Source organism: Typha angustifolia, chromosome 10, assembly GCF_048772165.1.
Source record: "Typha angustifolia cultivar Huaian chromosome 10, ASM4877216v1, whole genome shotgun sequence".
Classification (NCBI taxonomy): domain Eukaryota; kingdom Viridiplantae; phylum Streptophyta; class Magnoliopsida; order Poales; family Typhaceae; genus Typha; species Typha angustifolia.
This window is the reverse complement of record NC_133248.1, coordinates 971,419-990,588: the sequence shown is the minus strand read 5'-3', so window position 1 is coordinate 990,588 and position 19,170 is coordinate 971,419. Positions and strand designations below refer to the sequence as shown.

The window sequence follows — 19,170 nt, the reverse complement described above, 5'->3', positions numbered from 1 at the left end:
CTCCCAACCAGTCTGGCAATTCTCTCAGTGCATCACAATGGCTTATCTGAAGATGTTGAAGTGCAGTGAAGCAGAGCGGTGGCTGAGGTTTTGAAGGCCCTTCTTTTGCTCGCCTTCCTCCCCCCAATGTCATCTGTTTTCTCATGTCACGGAGAGTCAGTCCTGAGGAAAGGGAGATGGTGCTGCATGGAACCGGCAGGCAGAGATTCCAATTCAGAACAACAAAATATATGCAACGGTTGGAGGGTGGTGAGGTGCCGCTTTCCTTCTCATACACCTGATTCAGGTGATGATGTTTGATATCCGCCTTCGGTGGCCTGTTCAACTCTAGGTGATTCTCATGGGCTCCATGCTGATAACGCGTTTCCTTGTTCATAGTACTCTTATGCTGACTGATTAGCTCCTAGCTACAGCTCTCCAACGACTTTCCAGGCAGAGGTTCCAAGTCAGAACAGTCAGATATATGCAACTATTGGAGGGTATTGAGATGCTGCATTCCTTGTTGTGCAAATATTCAAATGGGTGAAGGAAGCGGAAGTAAAACCTTTGCCTCAAATATAACAAAGAGGAATAGTGATGGAAAACTAATCCAAGTTTTGAAAAAAAAAATTCAATGAAATGTTAAACGTTGATAGGATAGTAATAGACAAATTCTAATCATGAATTAAACACCTCCATACAAGTAATTTCTAGAATAAAAGTAATAGAGACAATAGAAAGAGAGGAGACAAATTTCATTCCATGGAATCTATAACCTTTTGGTACCGGTGAACAAATATACAAAGCATTACTTCAGATTAGATGGCAAATGCAGATAACTCAATCTTAGGGATGGTAATATGTTAGCCCCATCATCAGGCATTTCCTAAATTTCACTATCTCTAATAGCAGACCACTCAACTTCCCCTCAACTGGAGCCCATTAAGCATCCCAGAGCCTTTGCTGCAAGAGGCGAGCCTCCACATTTATCAACAATCTCCCTTCCTATATTCTCCAATCTTGGGACATTCCTGTTTGACCTACTGCGAAATGCTCTTTGCCTGAATAATTTCCAACAATCTTCAGACCGTAAACCCTGCAGCCTATGTGGCTCAAGGGTGCTCATAATCCTCGTCACTTGTTCGCTGCGTGTTGTTACTATAATTTTACTTCCTAAGCCACCACAACTAAGCACATTTTGTAGCATCTCCCATTTGGTGAAATCTTCATTCCAGACGTCATCCAGAATGAGCAGAAACTTCTTTCGAGAAAACATGGTGCTAATCTCTTGTTGCATTGGTTCGATGTAAGAGAGATAACATTCTTTCCTTGAAACACATTCGATGATCTTCCTCAAGATTTCCTTGACTTTAAACTTCATCGAGACAAAAACCCAAATTGGTGGAATGCATGTTGGAGGCTGGAAATGATCCATGATCCGCTGGTCATTAATGATGAGCTAAGCAAGAGTGGTCTTACCCAATCCTCCTAACCCCACAATAGGAAGCACATATAACTTCTTCTCCGTGTCCATGTGAAGAAGGAAATCAACTATCCTCTCCCTATCTTCGTCTCTCCCATAAACCTCGCATTCATCAAAAGCCGAAAAGGAGTCCCTTTCATCAGCTTCCTCTACGACGACGGATCCCTTCGCCAACTGAAACCTTCCCTTTTCCTCTAAAATTTCACTAAGTCTCTTCATCATCTCTTTTATCCTATTGACCATCTTATAACTGAAGGCGACATGGTTATCACTCGACAAGAAATCGCTAGATTATTAAAATATTATAATTGTCATCAGAATCTTTTCACTCTTTCAAAAATTATCATTATAGCTTATTTTTAACAAAATATTGGTCATGAATGTTTCAACTGTAACACTTGCAGCTTATGTGACTTAAGGTTAGCAAAATTCTGTTAACATCTCCCATTTGTTGTTGACTTCTTCATTCCAGACGTTATCAGAACGAGCAAAAACTTCTTCTAAGTTTTAAGAAAATATGGTGCTAATCCCTTGCTGCATTGGTTTGATACGAGCGAGATAAAACTTTTCTCTTGTACACACATTCGACGATCTTCCGCAACAGATGGAATGCTCAGCTCTTTCCCAAGACCACAAAGTAAACCCAGCTTCTTCCATCGGGAAAGGAAATGGCGCCTGGAGAATCGCAAGTGATGGGAAGGGGAAGAGGAAGAGAAGGAGATCGGGGATGGAAAGCCCGTTGATATCAAGAAGCAGTTGGGATTTGGAAATTGGCAAAAAAAGAAAAAAGAAAAAAAAAGCAGGAGCAATTAAGCAAACTATTAGATAGAAATTACGTCGATCTAATGGTTAAGAACAACACTAAGTTCGGTTGATGTAATACCTAACAAAAGATGATAGAGAATTAGAAAATTATATTGGAGTTATTTGCAAGAAAAATCAAAAGGAAACCAATTTCTTATAAAAGATTTAGATAGTTATGTAAAAATAAACAATAAAGGGATAATTTGTAGTAAAAAGTTTTTTAGCTTTCTAATCGGTAGAAATAGTCCCTCATACTTATTGAATTACAAATTCAAATCTTTTTTTACTGATTTAGATTAATTTACTTTTTTAATCACAATGTATACATTGTTAAAAATTAAAACGTATTTTTTTACATAAACGATATGTATAAATTACATATGCGATGCGTAATATTTTTTTTAAAATCTCAATGCGCACATTATTAAAAATTACAGCATACATCTTGTATAGAGGATTTCTATATATTACATAGCCGATACGTCACATCTTTTTAAAATTATAAGAACTAACAGAGTATTAGTCCTATACCGTCAAATTCTATGGTAGCAGTACATAGAATGATCAATGCAGCTTGACAGCAGGGTTTAGAGCCAGAGCAAAGAAACCAAAAGTTAAATCTCTTCTCAAGTCGATAATAGTTCAAACTTGATCCAAAGATAAGTAAAAATTGGATCGAACTCTCCTGAGTAAACATTATTTACAAGTAGGATTTCTGTAATTAAGTAGGTACCGAATCAGAAATCCATTTTTCCAATCCAATCCTGTTCTAAACAGGGCATTGGAATGGCTCCTCATAGAGTTGGATAGACTTATTGACTTAGCTCAAAGTATAAGATCTCTTGGTATAACTTAATGGCCTCACATGGCCATCCTTTCTATAGAAAACAAACAAAAACAATTATGATGATGGCGAAATTGAAGATATAAGAAGTAATAATAACAACAACAACAACAACAACAATAATAATAATAAGACTAATCAATTTGCAAACAGATTCAAATTAATAAAACATTTGCATACACACCATATGTTCTTACTGCACGCAACAATAACTTGAAAAACGATAAATCTCAAGCAACACAACTGACAAGTAGAGAAAGCAAGTCAAAAGATGAACAACAAAGTCGCACACGGCAGGACGAGTCTGCAGTTGCTTTATTTCGGGATTGATCCTACTTAATTCGATACCCGTTTTAGAACAGGCCGTGCATTCGTCGGGCAATCATCTTACCCAGGAATAATAGCATCTGCTAAGTCTGACAAGCCAGTCATATTGAGAAGAGCTCTAGCAGTTTCATATAGCATCGATCTGAATAATGAACGTTGTGATCTTGCGTCTTGAGCTCTAGATCCAGCTTGTTCTTTGGCCTCTTGCGCTTCACGTTTAGCTTCCTCCATTGCGTTTTCAGCTTCCTTTCTTGCCCGTGCAGCTTCCGCTGTAGCACGTTCCAACTCCGCGAATTTTCTCTCATAGTTTTCTTGTCTCTGTCGATCTTCCTCTCGTTGTTTAGATAAACGTTCAACTTCCTCTTTCGCATGTACGGTTTCCAGTCTTGTCCGTTCAATTTCCTGTCTTGCGCGGTCGAGCTCCTCTTTCACGCGTTGCTCCTGCAAGCAAGAAATGGTTCTTGTTAGAAGAAAGTTGGAAGCAGCCAACAGTTCGGACAATATTTACATTGCCCTCCCAGATAGTTTCTTTCTCCCCTCCGTCTCAAGAAACAAAGAAAACAGAAAGCTCTGATGACTGATTGAGTAGATTGGTAGCTGAATTGAAAGAACACAAAATAATCGGTGGCTTACAAGAGATCTATGAGTTACAATAATGCTTGCGTGTAATACAAGGGTCAATTGGAGCATGCATACCTATAATTCTGGGAACACATGTTGCATATACTTCTCTAGTCTCTAACAAGAAAAATTGCTTGATAGTATTAGCTTTCCAGAAACTAAAGATGTAGGTGCACCTAGAAAACATTCATAATTTATGATGCAATAAATTTATTTACTTTTAAAAATTCAGCTTTCTTTACTATATGCTACCTCTTTCAGAAAAGAAAGAAAAAAAAATGATTAGCAATAAGAAGGCAGTGACTATACAGGAACTATCTTTAGATGGTAGGTTTCAAGTTTTATACAGAAGAAGAGAAAGTGAGAGAAAGATAAGCTGGAGACACGTACTACAAATTAAAGTATTATGCCTGCAAGCATGCAGCAATATGGGGTACTAGTTGCATATCATCTTTCTTTAACTCACTCTTATGTTGTTTCTAATTGGAAGAAGTCATCACCTCATTACAGAATTTCATTCTAAACAGCACTGTTTTTTCCGCAGCATAGTTATCAAGATTTGGACAGCTAATAAAATAAAGATAAGAGACCAAACAGTCAGCAAAGTCGTACATAAATGAAAAGTGAACAAAGAAGCATACCTTTATGTCTAGTGCTGTGGCTTTAGCACGATATTTCAGCTCTTTTTCAACTGTAATATAACTATCTGAGCATAGAGATTTGTATCTCGAGCTCAACCCTGTAATCCAACAATTCCGTTATGGAGAAACTGCTATCTGAGACTTCTTGTAGCGTAGATCCAAATTGCGATATAGCCAATGAGAAATCAAACTGGAATGTGATCAAAATCTTTCTTGAAACAGAACAAGTATTCAAGTAGAAGTTACTAATCTCTCCTAGTAGAAGTTTTTTTTTTTTTTTTTTTTTTAAATATCTTGATATGCACGCAGAATAAAAAAAGGAAATAGGATGATGAGAATGGTGAAGCAGCATATTAATATCTATTAACTTACCATCTGCTCTAAAAGTTTAAATTGCTAGTTTTATATTTTTACATTCTAAGGTAACCTACTTTGCTCTTTAAGAAGTGATGACTCCCTAAGGGAAATCTTCAAGATTATTTGTATTAAAAAAAAGATGATCTGCAGCCTAATTTTACCACAATCATCCCATATATTGATTGCTATCGCACTGCATATTTTCTTTTATTCGAGTTGAATCCTTTTCTTTGATCTTAAAGGCCGATCTAATAATCAAAGTTACCTTCGCATGATTATATATATATATATATATAATGTGTTATATAACTGCATAAAACCAGAGTTACCTTCGCATGATTTCGTAAATAATTCCAAGAAGGTGTGAACTAAAGCATCGACTTCCTTTTCGGGGTCATCGGCTTTGCTTAATTCAGCAGCAACGTTTTTCGTACTCTCACAAACAAATTTCAAACGCATTTCATTCAACAAATTTCGGGCAAAAGACTCCACGAGCTGAGGAAATAAAGAAGAAATAATAAAAATAAAATATTATTAAGGCAGTAATATAATAAAGATGAACAGATAGTATGAAGATAATTAGTCTCTTGAAGTCCACATTAGCCTTCTTTGGGTATTATTGCAACGAATTAACAACCCCATGTAGATGAATTAACTTATATCTTTTTTAAAGAAAGATCAAACTAAACGACCATTTTTTTTTTCTGTAGACAACTGGGGTGCTTGCTTGATTGATTACATCCACTCATCTAAATTTTTGGCTCAAGAACATTATATATGCATAGTATCAAGTAATTGAGGGAAAAAACATACTATACATGAATATACATATTCTTGTAAGGTTATATCCCTTCAGGTACTACTGTCTCCTAGAAGTATAGTAGGAAACCAAGCCTAATGAGATTAAAATCATAGAATCTAAGAACAACAATGTCAATGTCAGATCCAAATACGCATAAGCAGAGAGAACAAAACGCTATACATATGATTAGACTTTAGACTAATCAAATGATCATTTCTTGCTTAATTTATTGCAATTTTGGTCAGTCAGAAGCAACCATCAGCCCGATGTATTTATAAAATTACTACAAAAGCAAAGAATAAAAAATAATTAATACTATATCTACATATATTGGGAATAAATTTGACATGCAAAATAAGAATAGCATCTTACTTGCAGAATTCCTTCCTCCAATTCTTTGCGTTTTGTGGCCCTCTGAGTTTCATCATACATCTTAGTCAGTGTATCATATCTACAAAATAAAAATTGAAAAAAAAAAATTAATGGAGTTGCCTTGAATCTCCACATAATAACAAATTCTAAATGTAGGGATATTTGCTGTTAGGAATTATGCTACAAGGTTGGTTATCCAGAGTGTGTTTGTGAGACAGAAAGAGACGATCCTTGGCTACTCATCACACTCTAGTTCCCATGGCCGGGAAAGAACAATTGACAAAAAGAGATTCTTTCTTCCCCTGTTTTCCACCCCCTGTGTGTGTTTATTGTAGTTGTAGGTTACATTCAATCATTTCACTTTTTACCAAATGGTTCTCTTTTTTCCCCTATTCTTGTTGATTTTGTTAAACCATACACACACACACACACACAAAAAAAAACTACTACAAGTGATCCTTATATTTGTCATCAAATTTCTAAAAGAAAATCCTTATCCGTGTTAAAAAGGTGTAGTATTCCCTCGTATCTCCACCAGAGAAGATAAGCATGATCGAGCTCAGAGGTGCTAATAAAGTATATAAAGCACTATCATATACTTCTCTAGTTGGAATGACTCACCGTTTCAAACGTTCATCCAGAAGACTCTCCAGTTTTACAATGAATTCATCTGAAGAATTAACTTCATTCAGCAGCGGATAACCCTAACTCATACAATGAAGAAGATGGAAAATCAGGAACGAGCCTTACTAGCAAATAACCGTTTTGAACAAAAGTGGAGCACAAAAGGTACCTCTTGTATGACCACAGCTTCAAGACACTCCTTCCTATAATTATCGCAGAAGTAGGTAGATACCATGACCTTAAGGTACATGCACGCAAGTATAGCAATTAGTTGAAGCCATTTATATTAAAATATTATGTATTTAATATAATTTTTTATTAAATTTGAGCTAAGTTTTAAATGTGGACTACATATTATTAATGATGGATTAATAGTGGATTTAATTTAGCTCAAAGAGTATTTTATTATCATATATTCACTTATTCAAATCTGTAAAAATGAGTGAATAAAAATTAACTCTAAAGTGGGTATCATGATAATAAAAAAAACCATGAGTTTAGTACCATATTGGATATTTTAGAAAAATTAGTATAGTATATAAATGTCAAACTTCTTTTGGGCTTTGGGCACACATGTGCGCTGCCTGGCTTAGCTCGACTCGGATCGCACGTGCAAGTCAAGTCTAAATTTAACTAAATTTAATTTTTGCCTAATACATGTTCGAATATGATTTGGTTCAGTTAGTTTAACCCATAGTCGAAGTGGTGTGTCCCTTCGATTAGAACAATAGAATTGGTTGAACCCGTAGTGGTGTATCCCTTTACTTTGAAACTGTTATTTGGTTCAAATTTAAAATGGTGCATCCATTCGTGGAGATGAAAAGTTAAATATCTCCTAAATCGAAGGTCGGGATTCCAATTGCTCTAATTTTTCCTAAATCGAAGATCGGGATGAAAAGTTAAATAAAATAGTGGAGATAGATCAGAATAGGGTAGAACGATAAATATCTAACGTTGCGGGGTCGTCAGAGGGTGGCGGACCGCCAAGGTTTGGTGGTGGACAGCGGTAGGGTAAGGTGGCTGCTGGAGAAAGGTATGGCTAGGGTTTAAAAACTTTGGAGGTTCTACGGCAATGATCTACTACTAGAAAGGTAAAGACAATCTAACGACTACGATAAAATGGTAAATACGGTAATAAGAAAATAACTAAACTCAATTAATTTCTCAATGCTTAGAGGTTACAACGAGTCCCACTAGGACTAGCCCTAAAGGCTGACACGACTCGAATTAGGATTTATCTTGAAAGGTTATATGATTTAATGGGATTTGTCTTAAAGGCTTACTTGACTTAACTAGATTTGCCTTAGAGGCTGTTATGACTTATTTCGACTTGCCTTAATGTCTCACATGACTAAACTAGATTTGCCTTAAAGGCTTACATAATGAAATGATTAAAAAATAAATAGACTCGATCAATCGAGCCCAATGTCCTCATAAATTAATCTGATCAGATCCGAATCGCATCACTGTTTTCTTTCAAGTGCAAGATAGTAGTTGTATCTTGAGAGACAATGTTCACTGTTTTAGAAGCAATTGATGGAGGGCGAATTAGCCTTAAGGAGATAGTGTCCAATGTTAAACTCGACTATACAGATTTTACATTCTGTAATCTGTAAGTTTAAATTAATTAATTTACTTATTTTGGATCAGATTTCTTGTCCCACTAGAAAATAGCCGATAGAATAATAATAAATCAGAAATAACATGAAAATCGGATTACCCTGTTGCCAGGAAGATCGAGTTGCTTGTTCTGTCGAATTGTTTCCCATATGTTCTTTGCACTGATAGAAAATCCTGAAGCGGTGACCTTGTCATGACGGAGCCCCGCAACAGCTTCCTTGGCAATCAACTCCCTGAGCTTCGTGATCTGCGCAAAGAAAAGAAGGCAAAAGATTTTGGTGAAATTTAGTCAGATAGCTATGGCCGTATGGGCGTTACAGGTACATTCCGAGCATCATGCATTTCGCGATTAAGTGGTAACAATTGTTCGTTTTGATGTTTACTATATTAAACAAATGATGCTGAAGTAAAATGGAGAAGATTTTAGTTTTGTATGTTTGTGTCAGCAGGTCCACTTTTGCATGTTATAAGCTATCATCTTTCTATGCTTTTCATCAATGTCGAGGAAGATGGCAATGAAGCTATTATTTCTAGACTACGTACCCCTTCTCCAAACTTTCGGCTTAGAAATTTGTTGTGCGGCAAAGCTTCAACCATCACCTTCACATCAAGGTAACTAGGTGAAGAAAATGTGAGAGCAATCAGAAACCACAAGTTAGTGTTTACTCACCTGAATATAGTCGCTAAATCGAACGGCCGGCTCATCAGGTCGATCGTGTACTGACTTCCATAGCTGCAGGAATCACTCGTAAACGTTATTAATTAGTTATGATATGCCTGAATAAACTTGTATATCGAAGAGAGATCTAGCAGTGGTACATCTTCCATCTTCGTTTCTATTGCGTTCTTCAACCAATCGAGTGGTGTCTGGAAGAGAAAACAAGTTATGGTACGTCAAGTAGATTGAACTTGTATGGACATAAGCATTGGTGATGATAACTTATATCAAATGCAAACCTCCTCATCGTAGTCACGTATGACGACGAGCATTTTTGTTCTACCTGGATCAAGTTTTACTCTTTCCTGCCATATATTGCGTTAGAAAGTGGGATTAGGAAAAATCCATTCTATCAGCCTAATTCTCCTCCCTATATAATGCCGTTAAATAGTACTAACTTAGATTGAAATTCGTTGCACTCTCTTCATATATGTGGACTTAATTCCAAAGACACCTTTTTTTTTTATCAAATTTTAATTCGATCGTATTATGTCACAAATATAGAAGAGATCTAATTTCCATTAGATTATCTCTTTTAAAAGATACACATGAGAGAAAGATAAGAAGTATTATATATATGAGATCTAATAGGAATTTGATTTCAATCAGATTGTCTCTCCTTATTTGGAAGACGGTACCACAAACATGCAAATTATTTCTCAAGGGCTAATTATAGCTCTCCTGGGATTAAGATTAAAAATTCAGCTACCTGAAATACTGTCTTAAGAAGTGGAATACCTGCACCTTGTTCCCGACCAATATCATGTTGCCACCTAGGAAAGCATGCATAATATTACTAATTAATCAAACTCATCCAGAATACAATCCAATGAAAATTGGCCCACAACATTTTTATCATAAAATAACAAGACAGCAGGAATAGGATCTAACATGTTAACCATCATTAGATCTGACACTGTCAATGCAAAAAGAGCGCTTTGCCTTTCAAATGATATATTTTCCTGACAAAGAGTGAGAAAACAATTAATTCCCAAATGTTTGCATATGAGAAATTCCTGAAGAAAAGAAACACATCAATATATGAGACAAAACAAACAATATTTCATTTTTTTTTTGGGGTAAAACAGCATACTTTTTTTTACCACCACCGATTCCTAGATATCCCCAGATCATTATGTTCTTCGGTTCTAGTGAACATATTTGTCATGAGGTTAGATGTTTTAGGGATATATATAATAGTTTATGAAGATATTACGATGCCCTATCTCTAGGGTGGTTGAAGAAGATTATTGGAGGAGACTTCTTGAGGCTACATCGGTTCTTCAACTAACAAGGTTCTTCTTATCAACAAATCTAAATCTTTCGTCTTAAGGGCATGAAATTGACATGCATGTTTGGATAAATGGGTTTACAACCACTCATTAAGAGCGCCTAAATAGTATTGAAAAGCCGAGGACTTTTGAGGACGCTGGGTGATCAGAAGAGAAATTAAGCACGAGACTTGGTTAAAAGTAGTAAATTGGACTTAACGGAGAGCAATTGATATCCAAATTCACATGTGAAAGGAGAAATTGTTGACTCACATACAAGAGTTTAGTCTCACATTAAAAATGAGAAAAAAAAATGAAAGAATTTATATAGAATATTAGGTTCTCACCTTAAATAGTTTAAACTTTTGAGTTGAATTAGGTTCTAAAATTAATTTATATTAAATCATATTTTACTTGGATTAGAACTCTCCTATCTCCCAAAACTCTCCTAGAAAGAGATATAAATTAACTACTACAAGAAGAGCTATGGGCTTAATTAAACTTACATAAGTATATGCATAATAAAGCTTACAAATGATAAAAACAAGTACCTCGCCTCTTTCTCCCCCGTCAGAACCCTCTACGTCCATGATCAGTGCGCAAGGTTTAGTAGATCGTCCTACCAATATCCCTTTTGTAGTTTGTTCCCTGCATGCATGGTAGAAATATCATGACTGTTCTTTTTTTGTTTAAAAGGAAAAGAGTTTGATTCCTAATATCAATGGTACCTCCCCAAGGTAGCATTCATCACATCAAACTTGGTATCAAAAAGCTTGTTCAGTAAATAACTTTTTCCTGCATAAGAGAAGTAAACAAGAAAAGTTAAATTAGTCGAAAAATAAGCTGCAAGCAGCATCACAAAGTACAAAGATTTTTCTGCTTTTCTTACTTTGTTAGAAAATTCAGTTGCCATGTTCTTTTCAAGGAAGGTGTTAAAAATAAGAAATCCAAAACTTTCTGAGTGGAGGATTTGGTGAAATATAGTTAATACTCATTTAACTATTCCAGCTTGTTTCGGCTTTTAAAATTATGGATCCTAATGACAGGCCACTTTTTCTTTTAAGATTTGGCACTATTTTAATATATATATATATATGGCGAATACTTTAATACCTCATTTCTGATATCTAATGTTAATCCTAGGGACAATACCGCTGCTTTGAGGCCCGATGATGGATATAACGGCAAAGGACTCTCCAGGACCCAAGAGCTTCGTTGCAGACTTAACGAACTCCTCCACTTTGGATTGACAGAAGGTGCCATCACCTTCGATCATCTGAGCAGGTTTATTGGCAACATTGAGATTCCACCTACGAACAAATTTACTTATCTTTGTCGTGTCCACAGCGTTGCCGGTTTGACTACCAGCCGCCGTGGTCTCGGCTGCAGCATCTGCCTCTAATTCTTCCAAGACACGGCTGGGATCCGTGAGATTGAAACCACCAAACTCTCCTCTCGATTTCATGACACTGATTAGATTGTCCATGAAAGTCAAGTAGAGCACAACAAAGAAACAAAGTTTAATTAATTAGCTTTCTTCCTTTTTCTCTTCTCTGAGCTGAACTACTGAGGAGGAAAACAAGGTATCTATTTATAAGCTAGCTTAGCGTGGTCAATTCTTTGTTTATTCGACAGCATGCAAGGATGTTTAGATGATAAGTGAATTCCTCTAGCAAAATACCATGGAAGACTGACTTCTAATTAGAATACTTGTAGCCATAAATAGGTAAAATTACGTGTGGCTAGCATTCACCCTTACTAAATAGGTAGCAAAGTGCACTTATTGCGAAAGCTATTGTTTGTAGTATATATTACTTTCTTATATAGCTCCATAATTTAATTTAGATTCTTTTCCGCATCATCGCTGTACTGAAAGCGATGAAAAGACCGACTTGAGCTGGATGCCATGAAAGACTGACCCTTAACTTGCAAGTCGGTCCTACGTGAATCCAAATTATGCATCGATCAATCCTTAGCCCACTTGTACCTAGGGGTGTAAACGAGCCGAGCCTGAGCGAGCCGGCTCTAGCTCAGGCTCGGCTCGAAATTAGTTTCGAGCCTCACAATGTTGCTCAGGCTCGGCTCAGCTCAACCCGAGCTGAGCTCGAGCTGAGCCTAACCGAGCTCGATTAGAGGATAAGGCGGTGGCGACGTGGGCGGTTGCGACGTGGGCGGTGGCGACGTGGGCGGCGGCTTGCCGAAGGAGTCGGAGACGAATGGAGGAGGCCGACGACGGAGGAGGAGGAGACGGGGAGGGAAGAATGAAGGTGATCGGGTGGATGAGGGTGAGAGTGAAGGTGAGGGTGGGGGAATTGATGATGGGGAAGGTGATGTGATGGGAAATGTGAAGTAATTAATGAGGGTGGGGTAGGTGAGGGTGGGGTAGGTGAGGATGATGAATGTTGAGGTAGGTTACGGGTGAGAATGAGTTAGTGAAGGACACGTGGCAATATTTCCTTATGCCACGTGTCCTTAGTCATAGGGACTCAGGCTATCGAGCCTATCGAGCCGAGCCTGAGCGAGCCGGCTCCAGCTCAGGCTCGGCTCGATATTAATTTCGAGCCTATTATAATGGCTCGGGCTCGGCTCAGCTCTGATCGAGCCGAGCCGGACTCGAGCTTCACCCGAGTCGAGCCCGAGCTGCTCGTCAAGCCTGACAGCCCTACTTGTACCCATTGCTCTCATTGTGTACGAAAACATAAACGCCATTGCCCATTGGTTGCAAAACTAGATAACGAGTAATTTCACGCAATCCAACACTGAAGTATGTGTGGGATGACTTGGTAAGACCGCGGTGGACTGACTGAGTCATATCTTTATTAATTTATGAGCCCCGCACAACTCGATGGTTAAGGATTATATTAAATTAGAAAAAAAAATTTATATTTTACTCTTAGTTTGTGAGTTTACTATTATTTTTTTCATCGTATTTGATTGTACATTGGATTATCATATTTCTTATTTTGGGATTGTTTACTTTTATTTCTCCTTATTCTGTCACTAAGTGGACCATAAGTAAATAAAATAAATAATAAGTAGATTATAAGTCTTAAAAAAGCATTGAAAAAGTCTCTCTACTAAGTATAAACTACACAGCAGATGGTGTGCACCTAGCGTAGCAAATATAATTCAATATAGTCTAAAGAACAATATAAATGCATAATGAATATACTAAGTATATACTCGTAATTACTAACGAATAAAATAAACATATTTGAAATAATTTGCAAAGGATTTTCACATAATCACAAGATACAAAGAATGCATACTAATATCATAACTTAAATTAACTTCTTATTTTATCATGGTACACTCACATTAAGTCATGTATAATTATATCTCAACATACTTATATAAATCATAATTCACATAACAAACATAAAAATAAGGGAGAAATAATCTTTTAGTCGTAATATCGTTCTTATATGCCTCGCGACATAGCATATGATTGGTTGTCTGTGGCCATCAGAATAAGGACCTTACTCGTAAGTTTATATATTATCTTCATCATCACCGCTCTAGCAAATTATCATACATAACAGAATCATCGCATATGGTGAGAAACATGAACACACCGCTCAATAGACGTCATGATCCTAGGTTATCGAGTATTGCCAGAGCTATAACCTTACCTTATAAATATCTTACTATTATTATCATAGTCTAGTCTCCACAAAACAATATCCTCTATCTTATGATTTATGTCATAATTATCAAAATCTACACATATATCTTAGATTAAATTCATGGGGGTATTTCATACAAGAGATGAGCAATAAATATCAATTAATAAGTAGAAGATGCATGTACAAGTAGAAGTGGCAAAATTTGACCCAAACCAATAACTCAATACGATAACTCGGCTTATAATAGGGTTTGAGTTTAATATAATCAAGTTCTGATCATAAATGAGTCAACCCGCCTAACCTATTTGATAATTGGGTCATGTTTATACTACTAATCCATTTTAACATGTTTGATCCGTTTAAATATACGGGTTGGGTCAACCTGCCAACTTATTTTATATATATATATATATATAAGTAAACCCTAAGTTCCTAAACCTAATTCACACTCTCAAATCACAATCTCTCCATCTAGCCGCCACACCTTTTGCCGTCGATCACAGTTTTAAATTTACTACTTTCTAAAAAGGTACTTATTTTTATTGATTTGCATTTCGTATTGTAGGATGGATGGTCTGATGAAATTGATAACTGGGAAAATTGCTGTAACAAAAGAGCAACTTGTGCCAACAGGTAAAAATGAAGATTAGATGGAGCTACTCTCCAACACTCTTTTGTTCACCTCAATTCATCTCTGGATCAAGGAAAACTATACATTAATATGGGAAATTTACCTAAAGATGAAAACCATACATCTAACGCACTGTTGTTGTATGTTAATTAAAACTTTTTAGATAGATTACTTCAGCTATTTAGCACCTACAGTAAAGCTAATTACGACAAGACTCGCAGTTATGCATCGGAGAGCGTACACTTGGCTTGTTCTTATGCTTACAAAGATGTTGAGCAGAATTCAACATTAGGGGGTGAGTGATTGTATTTTCAATCTCTTTAGTTTTTAGTAGTAATTACACTCATTCAGCTAGTTCTTAACAAATTTCTAAACATGCAGATGATTATTTCTTTTCTCGCTATCCTGTTGTGGAGAAGAGGATAGCACAAGCTGGTATCAGATTAGCCTTAATTCTAAACCAAATTTTCGAGGGGAATAAAGATGATGATAAAGAGATACCACTACGACAAATAATTTGAGGAGTACATTTACTTGATTTGTATTGAATAAATATTTGATAGATAACATTTACTTAATTTGACATCAAATAAAATTTTGATATCCTTAGTTATCAATTACTTTCCCTCCTAAGTGCAGTTATAAGCTATTAACTTTTGTAATTTTGATGGATGGCTTAATGCAGACAACATTCTCTAATGCAGCACTTACACTAGAGGCAACCAGATCTGAAGGAATATTTTGAACTTTGATGATGAATGGCTTCTCTACTTAAATGGGTTTTAAAAGGCCTCCTTTAGGCCACATTATTTAGGTCAAGCAATCAGAAACTTGGTTTGCTATAAGAGGATCATCAATGTTTACTATAAAAGATTTGCTGTAAAAGACCCTAAGTCATACTTTCACATAAATCCTCAATGGGCATCTATCATGATTTGTTTGAGTTTAACGCACACAAAATACAAAATTTACATCTAAATGCCATACTGCTTTGCAAGTAAGAGTTTAGGAGAGAGTATAATCCTATACTATCAAATTCCATGGTGGAAGTACATAGAATGATCAATGCAGCTTGACAGTAGCTCAAGATCCAGAGCAGAGAAGTAAAGGGAAATGTCCACATAAACTTAGCATGATAGAGAACTACAAGATCTAGCAGGTTATGAAGCACTACAATAGATGCATAATAGTAGCAGACATATGCAACTGTATTGATCTAAAATCTAGTCCAAGTAATTACAACTCATTGTCCTGCATCATATATTCACAGTAGTTTTTCTCAACTATTAGGTTCTGGTCTGTTCTGAAACTCTGGATCCAATCTAACAAAACCACCTAACTTTCCTAGAAAAAAGTTTTATCTTCAAAAGGATGCAAGTGACTGGGTTCTATTTGTTAGAGCGAACCAATACAATTGGATAAAATGATTCCAGTTATACTGATGGAATACAATTATTTGTACACAAGATTAAACAAGTAGTCAGGAATTTATACAACTGGAGAGCTAAATTAAAATGCCATGCTGAACTAAAATGTTCGACACATTGAAATTTACATAGCCTAAGAGTTTGGGTGGAAAATCAGTAAACAAGTTGTCAGAAATTGAAGTAAGAACAATGACATCCTTGCAAAGAAAATCACATGACATCCTTGCAAAGAAAATCACAATGCTCAAAAGGGAACTCGCCAAATTTTGTTGAGAAAACACTCATTATGTGACATAGTGAAACTATGTATCATGGACATGCGAAGAATTAATCGCAACACTGTTATTTATGCCTTTTTCATGCAGAACCTCATAATTATAAACCATTAGTGAACCCATTCATTTGGGAAGCACTTGATTAATAAATGGATTGCACTTGGAGATCTTTAGTTGGCAGTAATATGAGATTAGCTGTGATAATGGAAATAATGGATGTTACATCTTCTAGAATAAATCTATCCAAGTGATTCCATGATTATGCTGGCTTATAATCCTAGAATATTATCACAACCAGAAATGCTTAATGTAGTATCTAACGCAGAAGAAGTAAAGTCTTTAGATAACTTAAATCGTTCAGAAGGCCCTTCTTTTGCTCGCCTTCCTCCCCCCAATGTCATCAGTTTTCTCATGTCACGGAGAGTCAGAGTCCTGAGGGAAGGGAGATGGTGCTGCATGGAACCGGCAGGCAGAGATTCCAATTCAGAACAACAAGATATATGCAACGGTTGGAGGGTGGTGAGGTGCCGCATTCCTTCTCATACACCTGATTCAGGTGATGATGTTTGATATCCGCCTTCGGTGGCCTGTTCAACTCTAGGTGATTCTCATGGGCTCCATGCTGATAACACGTTTCCTTGTTCATAGTACTCTTATGCTGACTGATTAACTCCTAGCTACAGCTCTCCAACGACTTTCCAGGCAGAGGTTCCAAGTCAGAACAGTCAGATATATGCAACTACTGGAGGGTAGTGAGATGCTGCACTCCTTGTTGTGCAAATACTCAAATGGGTAAAGGAACTGGAAGCAAAATCTTCACCCCAAATATAACAAAGAGGAATAGTGATGGAAAACTAATCCAAGTTTTGAAAAAAAAAATTCAATGAAATGTTAACGTTGATAGAATAGTAATAGACAAGTTCTAATCATGAATTAAACATCTCCATACAAGTAATTTTTAGAATAAAAGTAACAGAGACAATAGAAAGAGAGACAAATTTCATTCTATGGAATCTATAACCTTTTGGTACCAGTGAACAAATATACAAAGCATTACTTCAGATTAGATGGCAAATGCAGATAACTCAATCTTAGGGATGGTAATATGTTAGCCCCATCATCAGGCATTTCCTAAATTTCACTATCTCTAATAGCAGACCATTCAACTTCCCCTCAACTGGAGCCCATTAAGCATCCCAGAGCCTTTGCTGCAAGAGGCGAGCCTCCACATTTATCAACAATTTCCCTTCCTATATTCTCCAATCTTGGGTCATTCCTGTTTGACCTACTGCGAAATGCTCTTTGCCTGAATAATTTCCAACAATCTTCAGACCGTAACCCCTGCAGCCTATGTGGCTCAAGGGTGCTCATAATCCTCGCCACTTGTTCGCTGCGTGTTGTTACTATAATTTTACTTCCTAAGCCACCACAACTAAGCACATTTTGTAGCATCTCCCATTTGGTGAAATCTTCATTCCAGACGTCATCCAGAATGAGCAGAAACTTCTTTCGAGAAAACATTGGTGCTAATCTCTTGTTGCATTGGTTCAATCTAAGAGAGATAACATTCTTTCCTTGAAACACATTCGATGATCTTCCTCAAGATTTCCTTGACTTTAAACTTCATCGAGACATAAACCCAAATCGGTGGAATGCATGTTGGAGGCTGGAAATGATCCCTGATCCACTGGTCATTAATGATGAGCTGAGCAAGAGTGGTCTTACCCAATCCTCCCAACCCAACAATAGGAAGCACAGATAACTTCTTCTCAGTGTCCTTGTGAAGAAGGAAATCAACTATCCTCTCCCTATCTTCGTCTCTCCCATAAACCTCGCATTCATCAAAAGCCAAAAAGGACTCCCTTTCATCAGCTTTCTCTACGAGGACGGATCCCTCCGCCAATTGAAACCTTCCCTTTTCCTCTAAAATTTCACCAAGTCTCTTCATCATCTCTTTTATCCTATGGACCATCTTATAACTGAAGGCGACATGGTTATCACTCGACAAGAAATCGCTAGATTATTAAAATATTATAATTGCCATCAGAATCTTTTCACTCTTTCAAAAATTATCATTATAGCTTATTTTTAACAAAATATTGGTCATGAATGTTTCAGCTGTAACACCTGCAGCTTATGTGACTTAAGGTTAGCAAAATTCTGTTAACATCTCCCATTTGTTGACTTCTTCATTCCAGACGTCATTAGAACGAGCAGAAACTTCTTCTATGTTATAAGAAAATATGGTGCTAATCCCTTGCTGCATTAGTTTGATATGAGGGAGATAACACTCTTCTCTTGTACACACATTCGATGATCTTCCTCAAGATTTCCTCCACTTTAAACTTCATTGAGACATAAACCCAAACAGACGGAATGCACAGCTCTTTCGTAAACCCAGCTTCTTCCATTGGGAAAGCAAATGGCGCGTGGAAAATCGCAAGTGACGGGAAGGGGAAGAGGAAGAGAAGGAGATCGGGGATGGAAAGCCGTTGATATCACGAAGCGGTTGGGATTTGGAAATTGGCAAAAAAAAGAAAAAAAGAAAAAAAGCGGGAGCAATTAAGCAAACTATTAGATAGAAATTACATTAATCTAATGGTTAAGAACAACACTAAGTTCGGTTGATGTAATATCTAACAAAAGATGACAGAGAATTAGAAAATAATATTGGAGTTATTTGCAAGAAAAATCAATAGGAAACTAATTTCTTATAAAAGATTTAGATAGTTATGTAAAAATAAAAGA

The 19,170-nt window shown here is 36.6% G+C and overlaps 3 protein-coding genes and 1 long non-coding RNA gene across 6 annotated transcripts; 1 reads left to right on the top strand and 3 right to left on the bottom strand.

Annotated features, from left to right (window-relative positions):
* Positions 1-907: 907 nt before the first annotated feature.
* On the bottom strand, positions 908-1,705 carry LOC140768347 (putative disease resistance protein RGA1). Its single transcript, XM_073108599.1, has 2 exons — positions 1,459-1,705; positions 908-1,203 (listed from the first exon to the last, which is right to left on the bottom strand). Exons 1-2 carry the CDS (start codon positions 1,703-1,705, stop codon positions 908-910), a joined length of 543 nt encoding a protein of 180 aa, XP_072964700.1.
* Positions 1,706-3,230: 1,525 nt separating this feature from the next.
* Positions 3,231-12,767, bottom strand: LOC140769242 (protein ROOT HAIR DEFECTIVE 3-like). Of its 3 annotated transcripts, none has more exons than XM_073109893.1 (17): positions 12,451-12,767; positions 11,616-11,932; positions 11,192-11,258; positions 11,015-11,111; positions 10,084-10,154; positions 9,902-9,965; positions 9,432-9,497; positions 9,294-9,341; positions 9,145-9,207; positions 9,018-9,074; positions 8,575-8,721; positions 7,024-7,092; positions 6,852-6,934; positions 6,231-6,309; positions 5,386-5,551; positions 4,700-4,797; positions 3,231-3,878 (listed from the first exon to the last, which is right to left on the bottom strand). In XM_073109893.1, exons 2-17 carry the CDS (start codon positions 11,926-11,928, stop codon positions 3,498-3,500), a joined length of 1,869 nt encoding a protein of 622 aa, XP_072965994.1. In that variant the 5' UTR covers positions 11,929-11,932; positions 12,451-12,767; the 3' UTR covers positions 3,231-3,497. The 3 variants fall into 3 exon arrangements, with proteins under 3 accessions (XP_072965994.1, XP_072965995.1, XP_072965993.1); XM_073109894.1 differs by having other exon boundaries at positions 12,528-12,767; XM_073109892.1 differs by lacking the exon at positions 12,451-12,767 and having other exon boundaries at positions 11,616-12,375.
* A 1,785-nt stretch (positions 12,768-14,552) lies between these two features.
* On the top strand, positions 14,553-15,427 carry LOC140769175 (uncharacterized). Its single transcript, XR_012105867.1, has 3 exons — positions 14,553-14,722; positions 14,942-15,015; positions 15,102-15,427. It is a non-coding gene; the product is annotated as an uncharacterized lncRNA (long non-coding RNA).
* Positions 15,428-17,595: 2,168 nt separating this feature from the next.
* On the bottom strand, positions 17,596-18,394 carry LOC140768346 (putative disease resistance protein RGA1). Its single transcript, XM_073108598.1, has 2 exons — positions 18,007-18,394; positions 17,596-17,891 (listed from the first exon to the last, which is right to left on the bottom strand). The coding sequence occupies exons 1-2, from the start codon at positions 18,392-18,394 to the stop codon at positions 17,596-17,598; spliced, it is 684 nt and encodes a 227-aa protein (XP_072964699.1).
* Between the last annotated feature and the right edge of the window lie 776 nt (positions 18,395-19,170).